This window comes from Vicia villosa, linkage group LG7 (assembly GCF_029867415.1).
Source record: "Vicia villosa cultivar HV-30 ecotype Madison, WI linkage group LG7, Vvil1.0, whole genome shotgun sequence".
NCBI classification, from domain to species: Eukaryota; Viridiplantae; Streptophyta; class Magnoliopsida; order Fabales; family Fabaceae; genus Vicia; species Vicia villosa.
In genome coordinates, this window is record NC_081186.1 from 50,935,270 (window position 1) to 50,944,420 (window position 9,151).

Here is a 9,151-nt window from a genome sequence, read left to right on the forward strand (position 1 = left end):
AGTGCAAAAAATTCAAACTTGCTTCAACGATTTGTTGTCGTTTTCCAACCAAAGAAATAGTATGATATTTCTTGTGTACTCCTCTCTCTTCAAACAAAAAGAATGCTAAAAAATGGTGAATTTGAATACAAAGTTTTGATATTCAAGCATCATTTTTAGAAGTTGAAACTTAAACAGAGAAGGGAGTTTTAACTTACACAAAGAAAGAAGTTCACTCTTTGAAAAGATTTGTTGTAAACAATTTATCTTAATATTCTATGTAAACAGTGTAATATTAAAAAAAAGAATCATTCACCTCGGTTTTAATCCAAAACCGAGGTGATAATTTAAAGGAGATGGTAATTTACCTTGATTTTATACTTAAACCGAGAGGTATAATAATCATATTTTACTATTAAAATACTCATTAAACAGATTCTACCCTAATTCTCATTGGCCTTAAAAACAGATCTGTAGCATATTGCAGGGGGGCTATAGCATCTAAATCTTGATATCATCAAAGATTTGTTGCATACAATATATTTTTAATATAATGAAAAAAAAAATGCACATTCAACTCGGTGATTTGTCATGACCGAGGTGATAGTTAAGCATTTTTTCTATATTATATACATCGGCTTAAATGAATCTTTATCGTCCATTTAATGATTATCAATGCTCAAGAGGCTGCCATTAGTGATCCGCGTGAAACCTAAGGGACATTCATTATAAAAGCTTGCTGAATATTGCAGATCAAACCTAAATGAAACATATGAAGCGCTTGAAACCTAAGGACACTTGAAAAAGTTCTTTATTATATGGATTGCAAGAGCAGCAAATTTTCTAGGTTCAAGGTTTGTTTTTCTTAAATATTTATTCCAACCGAAAATGATTTGATTTTTGATATTAATGATCTTAACCTTTTTTTCATCTGGAACAATTGCATGTAAGATTCAGCCGAAGATATTCCCCAAGATTCAATAATTCGAAGATCTAAAGTCTAAATCTGGGAATTTGATTTTTATCTAGATCCCTAGGAAATTTGTTTTTTATCTTGAATTCTAGGGAATTTGACTTTTATTTTAATTTTAATATTCTGCGTAAACAGTGTAATATTCTAGGCAAAAAATGTAACAACTTTTAAAAAAAAGCATACCCCTCAGGTGTTTGAATAAATCGAGATAAAAGATACGCTAGTTTTAAAAATAATAAAAGTGCAGCTGCTAGGAATTTAATTCATGTGCATATAACTATACCCCTCGATTATTTAATCACCAAGGTGTTAAGTGAAAATTTTCATAACGCCCTTCATTACTTCGCTACATTAGCCGAGATAAAACGCATTTCACATCTGAGATTAAAAGTGTTATTTATTGTAGTTCAAAATCAAGATATCATCATATTAAAGATGAGAAATAATCAAATCTAAAAACTTCAACCTAAACTCAGAAAAACAACCAAGATCCACAACTTTACACATGTCAAACCACTAAACCCTTCAACATTAATAAAATAAAAAATTGTCAACAGGTTTCCTTCAAAACAGAAATTAAGACATGTACATCAGAAAATGTGTTCTTACCACTACTCGTCTTGAATAATTATAGTTTTTATTATTGACTTTAAGAGTTAATTAATTTACTAGAAAAAGTAACTTAACCGTTTTTGTTTTATGAATCTTTTCAAAGTAATTATACCAAGATATACATATTTATAAAAATAACATTAGAGACATGCTAAATTAGATACATACATGCACACACTTTTGATTGGTCCAATACACTTGATTACCAAAACCAAATTACCAAATATAATAATAAATAGCAAAAATAGAATTTTCACCAAAAAAGATAATATCCTCATAACAAATGAAGAAAAGGAAAGTGAAAAAGCAAAACAAGAGATATAATTGTGTGGCTGTTAATAACAAAGGACAGCAACTTGTTAACAAACCAACCAATGAATGATCGACAACACAACATTATCAAAAATATCATCTCTGGTTTTTTTCCCAAACCAGAAACCAAAAACCACTTGTCCCCAAACCCCAACTTGACATATAATATAGTAGTAGCAATAGATAGATTGATAGTAGTAGAACATTTCACATTTCACAGTCACACTCACACACACTCATATCTGTGGTCTCTCTTCACTTGTCCAGAAGAAGAAAGAGCCATAAATTAACACATTCTCTCAGATGGTTTTGCTATAATAGATAGAGATATAGCTAGAAGAAGTAATTTTGGGTATAATAATAGAAAAAAAGAAAAAAGAAATTTCCTAAAAGAAATATTTTGTTAACATGGGAAGAGGTAGGGTTCAGTTGAAGAGGATTGAAAACAAGATCAATCGTCAGGTTACTTTCTCTAAAAGGAGAGCTGGACTTCTCAAGAAAGCTCATGAGATCTCTGTTCTTTGTGATGCTGAAGTTGCTTTGATTGTCTTCTCCCACAAAGGAAAGCTCTTTGAATATGCCACTGATTCTTGGTAATTAATATTTTATTTTTTTATTTTATTTTTTTTTACTCATAAAAAATATAGATCTTTTCATTGAAATGATTTTATTAAATATTTTGTATTATATATATATAAATATATATACTTTTATTTTTATTTCTTGTGTGTAAAGTGGATTAGTTGATCTACATAAACATATAAATAATTTATTTTTTTCACTGAGTATAATTTTTTAAGAACTATGTTTAAACTTCAGTTAGGGTTTCAATTTTTGCTGGTGTAAAGAAAAAATATGCTTTCTTCTAATTTTTTTCATCTATTTTTTTAGATCAAACAGTGCAAACCCTAAAGCTGTGTGTTTTTTTTTCAAAAACAAGTGAAAATAATGCAGAAAGAAAAGACTTTTTATAATTATATCTTGTGTGTAAAGTGAAGTAGTTGATCTATGTCTAAGCATATAATTTTTTTTTTTCATTGAGTCAATTTTTTATCAAGCCAATGTTTATTTTATTTTATTTTTTCCAATTTGTAATTTTTTTTTGCTTTGAAAAGGGTTTCTATTTTTTGGGTGCAAATCTGCAGGGTGAAAATATGTTTTCTTTTTTTGTTTTTTGTTTAGATCAAACAGTGCAAACCTAAAACCATCAGATTTATTTTCAAAATAAGGAAAATAATTAATACCCATTTATATGGACAATAAATGTTCTTGTAAAAATGGTTCATATATTTATTTTTGGTGTAAAATGACTCAGTTGATCTATATATGCATATTACAAATTTAATTCTTTATTAAGTCAAAGGATTTCTTACCCTTTTATTTTTTTGCCAATTTCTGGATCTTGTTTTTTTTCCTTTATTTCACTTAAGAATGGTTTCTTTTTTTGGATGCAAAGCTAAAGGAGAGATCATGATTTCTTCTTTATTTTTTTCTCTTCCAAATCTAAGTTTTTGTTTGATCAAACAGTGCAAACCTAAAGCTATATAGTTGTTTTTCTACACAAAAAAAAAAACTATAAATAGAAGAGAGAAATGGACAACAAATGTTCTTATTTGTTCATACTTCTCTGAAAAATTATTTTTTCTTTGACATCTTTTTGAAGGATACTTTATATATATCATTGATTATATTTTGTGATTGTTCTCAACATACTTACTAATCAAAATTTTCTTAATTTTTTTAATAATAAAAAAACATGAAATTGAAAATAAATATTAAATGATTTTTTGTCAAATATTTGATTTGTTTTTGTTTTAATTTTTTAACTAAAATTTAAAAATTCTATATTTTCATACTAGGTTTTAAAAAATAGATTATACAAGCTGATCCTGTAGTAAGCCCTAGTTTAAAAAATATTTAAAATTTAATTTATTTTTTATGTATTGAAAGGTATACATTGATGAGTGACAGTAGTTGGTTATTACTTGTCACAAGTTGATTTTAGATCTCAAGTCCTATCAAAATGCAGAACATGTAGCAACATCATTTGTTGTACATTTTAAATTTTGTTTTTTTCATTGTTCTGAAAAGCTTGATAGATTTGTTTCCTTTCTCTAACTAGTATAGGCTGCTATAACACGTATTTAAACCACACAGGTGTCATGTTCATTGAGAAACTTAAGTCCTTTCAAAGCATGGAATGGAAGTATTAAGAATGTTGCATGCTTTTCTGTTAATTATAAACAGAACTTATATTCTCAACTTTTTAAGGTGCTTTGTGTCAATGAGTTAAACATATTAACTTCTAGTTTTTGTTTCAGTTTCATGATTGGACAGTTCAGAAATTTTGTACTTATTTTTTGTATCAATTTTTTATGAGAATGAATAAATTTTCATTAGGTTTTTTCATGATTTTTGTTTTCTTTTAGAAAAATGAATACTAAATTCTATAAGTACATTTGTTATGATGTTTTTTTGATTTTGATCAATGCTTATTGAACTGAGTTTTTAACTTCAAAATATTAACATTTAAACAACTTAGTGGATTGCTCATTTTGTGTTATCCTTTTGTCATATGCGCTGGTTTTTGTGATTACGATCAATATTGATGTTGTGATATTGATAACGGTCGGTATGATATGAATTAATCATAATTTATTCTTTATTATTTTGTGTTATCATAATATAAGTTATCATAATTTTGTTTTTTTGATGTGATAAAAAAATAAAAAATAAATATAACAAATGCATTGGTTTTTGTGATTTCGATCACTGATATTGTGATATTGATAACGGTCGGTATGATATGAATTAATTATAATTTATTCTTTATCATAAAAATAATAAATAATGTTTTTAATATCGACACTTTTCGATACTATTTTGTTGTGTCCGTTTTAGCCCCAACAAATTATTTTTTAAATGTTACATATACTTTTTTTTTTATACATTTGATTAACATCATTATTAAATTTATCTAAAATTATGATTAGTTTTTTTTAATTGTTAGTTCAATTTATATTAAAAAATATAATTAATTTTTACATTTGAATTAATTATAGTTGGATTGTAAATTGAAGTAATCAACTGCTCAACTGAATTAACCACAATTTTGCATAGTGTTAATCTGGTGTAGTACAGGGGTCTCTAAAACATTATCCTATATGTCTAGGGTTTTGGGTTTTGTGTGATCCTATATGTAATTGGTTTGTAAGAACTAATTAAACACTTAATTGATGTTTTTTTTTCTTGAATGATGATTAAACAGCATGGAGAAGATTCTGGAGCGCTATGAAAGGTATTCATATGCAGAGAGGCAACTAGTTGCAAATGATTCTGAGTCACAGGTTTGTCATTTGATTTGAACCATAATATTTGATTACTGGTATTGATAAAATTATTGTAAATGTATGATATTAGTCATGTTTAAGATTATAAACCTATTAATAAAAAATCAAAAGTAACAAATATAGTTTTAAAGGTTTTTACAACTTGTTGGATCATAAGATTCCACAAGTTTAGCTATAAACTGAGTAAAAAAAACTATAAATTTTGAGTTAACTCAGATAATAAATTAGAACTCTAACAAGTTAAAAATAAAAACAAAACTTATTTGATTGGACTTCCAGTAAACTTTGTTAACTCACATTTTTTTAAAATATTTTTTTGTTATATTTTTTTCCAATTTTAGTAAACTACTTCTACATCACTTTTTAAATGAGTATTGTTTATTGCAAAATGAATGTCAACATTTTTAAAATTATTGTTATATTTTCAATTTTTTAAAAAATTATATATGTTTACACTACTTTCAACATATTGATAAAATTAACTTAATAAAAATTGTAATGTTTATAATAATATTATTATAATTTTTAATTTGTATATAAAAATCTTATTTGATATTCATTGTGAATTAATTGTGTAGGGAAATTGGACCATTGAGTATACAAGACTGAAGGCAAAGATTGATCTTTTGCAAAGAAACTATAGGTATAAATATATATTTATAATTTTTGTTAAACTCTTATTATTTACTAGTCTCATTCAATTAATTATTACTTTGCACTGAAAACTTTTACATGATAGGCATTACATGGGAGAAGATTTGGGTACAATGAGCCTGAAAGAGCTTCAAAGTCTGGAACAGCAGTTAGATACTGCTCTCAAACTCATTCGTACACGCAGAGTAACAACTTTATTTCATTTAACTATAGTGTGTTCTTTGTTTCTCATTAATTATTATTGAAGTGTAAATTTTTATTATATACTTGATATTTAAACAGAACCAACTCATGTACGAGTCCATTTCAGAGCTTCAGAAAAAGGTACACATTCTAATCTTTGTGACAAACAATCTTGATTCTACATCTCTATCTAGGTAATCAAACTGACATTACATCCATTGGCAGGAGAAAGTGATTCAAGAGCAGAATAACATGCTTGCAAAAAAGGTGACAAATATCATCAACCTTTAACTTTATTTATTTATTTTGTGCTATAAAACTTAGATGATTTAACCATCATTTAATGCTGCTTTATTCTCATAATCATATAAATGACTCTCTTATAATTTTTTGCACACAGATTAAAGATTAAAGAAGATAATAATGTTGTCACATAATATTACATTTTTATTAAATTAGCATTCTTAATGCATTAGTAATAGTGTAAAGAGTAATAATTAAAAGACATAATTGGAAAAGTAACAATTATTTCTACATTAAAAAGTGAAAATTACAGTCATTTTGAATTAAAATTTTATTTGTCAAAACGACAGTCATTTTGAAACTGAGAAAATATTATATATTTTAATCTGGCCATTCTAATATGGACATTTCTCAGGGTGGAATTCTTGTAACTTTTACTAAATTTGTGGGTTTTATTATGGTTGCGATTACACTGGAAACTTTGATATTTAAATGAAACGCGAGTAAATGCCGCTAACACGGCCTTAACTGTGGTTGTGCTGTTGAAGATTACAAAAACTTTTAAATCATGGAAGCTAGGGCAATGCATTCTTCATTTAGTTTCATTCAAAAGTTACATATAGTTTATGATATGAAAAATTGATCAATCTTTATATATTTTTCCCATAAAAAAAGGTGACAAATATTATCATCCTTTAACTTTAAATTTTCATGCAAAATTTACTTATTGTTTATGATATGAAAAATATTTATAGATCAAGGAGAAAGAAAAGATTGCAGCTGAGCAGCAGGCACAATGGGAGCATCCAAACCATCATGCAGTCAATCCAAATTACTTGCTACACCAGCAACTCCCAAGTTTGAACATGGGGTGATCATTTCTATAACAAATTATGTCACAACTACCACATTTTTTTTGAAACGCACACACACAACTGTGAGTACCAGAGTTTGAACCTTAGCGATAAAATCAAATCAAGCAATATCGAATTCTTTTCTTTTTTTGCAGTGGTAATTACCGTGAGGAAGCACCAGAAATGGGGAGGAATGAGCTTGACCTGACCCTGGAACCACTGTATACCTGCCACCTTGGATGCTTTTGAAAAACCTTATTTTGGAGGTGGTTGGAATTATGATATGATATGTATGCTAAGGCATATAAAATATATGTGCTTATATGTATGTTTGTAGTTTTCCCTATGTTGAAAGACGCTAAAAGTGTGTTGTAAGATTAATTATAACTTTGATATTATAAGGTTAGAATGATTATCTAGTTAAGTTTTTCTATGTATTAATTAAATCAAATTGCTGAAAGGCAAAGAAGTTCTGTAATGTAATAACATTGGAGCTGATTAAGCATTGACTTTTATTATCACTACAAGAAACTCAAAATAAATGGTGATTTAAACCGTTGTATTTCATGTCCGCGACGACTCACAGTTCGTTGCAATGTCTTTCGAAAATTATTAGACTCTATTGTTAGCAATGCAGAATTAGTTTTTTTTTTAACTAATTAGTAACAACCCGTACGTATGCACGGGTTTCTGATCGGGTACGCGAAATTTTTTTTACAGATCGTATTTGATTGACAATAAAGATTTTATTGTATTTTAGGTTGTCGTTAAAAAAAAACATAATTTGTAAAATTCAATTGAAATGCAAAAAAAATAATAAATTGTAAAAGAAAAAATATATTTAATAACAAAATATACAAAATAGAAATGGGTTTGTATAAAATAGATTTTATTTTAATATAATGGATAATCTAAAACAATATATATATATATATATATATATATATATATATATATATATATATATATATATATATATATATATATATATATATATATATATATATATATATATATATATATATATATATATATATATATATTTTGTAACAATATAGAAAAGGGGAAAAATTTATACATAAAGGGGTATTTAGAATAATTGGGAACAAATAAATAAAGAACAAAGTTATGTGTAAAGAAAACGGAAAAATGGACCCTGTAGAGGAAAGCTGAATGGCCCATTTTTAGGAAAGGCCCATTCACAGAATAAAGTGGGATCTGTTATATATTGGAAAATAGTGTAAGGTCATAATCCAGACGTTTCATGTTCGTACACGGTTGTTGAAGTATAGTGCAGTTTCAGAAAACGAAACCGCAGGGTTCGAGTTTCTGTGGTTGTTCATCTGGGAAGTTCCTCTGCAACTGGATATGTTGATTTATGTGCTATAACTTTATTAATATTGTAGGTTTATGAGAAATTAAATCAATGCATTTTTAAAATAGGAATAGTTTAATCGTTTGCATACATGTTTGATTTGCTTTCAGATCATGTTTTTTTTACCCAAGATGAATGTGATATCGTGAAGCACAATGCTCATGATTTATTTCTAGAAGCTTTTAAGGCAAACAATGTTTTGGATCAAGGGAAGCAACCAGTCAAAATCGAAGAAGATGATGGTGACCATGTTAATGGCGAAGCTGAAGTCGTAAATACTGTTAATCGTATTGGTTTAGGTGAAGATGAAGTTAGGGTTGGTATGGTTCATCAGAAGAGACAAAGAGAAAGAAAGGTAAAATAAAAATTGTTGGATACAGTGATGTTAGGAAAATGAAAATTGTTTGATTTCCCTGAATGCATGTAAACATAATAGGTTTACAGAATGTAATTTGGGAAAAAAATATATGACACAATTCATTAAGCGTATTATTTATGGAATTTGATGATGTATTGTTTGCAGCTCTGATTCTGATGAAGAAGAAATTGTTGAACACAGATGGGTAAAGAAAATATCTTTCGCTTCCATCTCCAGAAAAAATGTTTTGGTATGGTT

At 27.2% G+C, this 9,151-nt stretch overlaps 1 protein-coding gene across 1 annotated transcript; it reads left to right on the forward strand.

Moving 5' to 3' along the window:
• Positions 1-2,028: 2,028 nt before the first annotated feature.
• LOC131620552 (agamous-like MADS-box protein AP1) lies at positions 2,029-7,702 on the forward strand. The gene is made up of 8 exons (XM_058891667.1): positions 2,029-2,469; positions 5,145-5,223; positions 5,805-5,869; positions 5,966-6,065; positions 6,163-6,204; positions 6,289-6,330; positions 7,062-7,177; positions 7,316-7,702. The coding sequence occupies exons 1-8, from the start codon at positions 2,285-2,287 to the stop codon at positions 7,407-7,409; spliced, it is 723 nt and encodes a 240-aa protein (XP_058747650.1). The 5' UTR covers positions 2,029-2,284; the 3' UTR covers positions 7,410-7,702.
• The last annotated feature ends 1,449 nt before the right edge of the window (positions 7,703-9,151 follow it).

Coding starts and splice junctions, on each gene's coding strand:
- LOC131620552 (XM_058891667.1), top strand. CDS start 2,285: ATGGGAAGAGGTAGGGTTCAGTTGAAGAGGATTGAAAACAAGATCAAT. Junction 2,470..5,144: donor GAATATGCCACTGATTCTTG/GTAATTAATATT, acceptor ATGATTAAACAG/CATGGAGAAGATTCTGGAGC. Junction 5,870..5,965: donor CTTTTGCAAAGAAACTATAG/GTATAAATATAT, acceptor TTTACATGATAG/GCATTACATGGGAGAAGATT.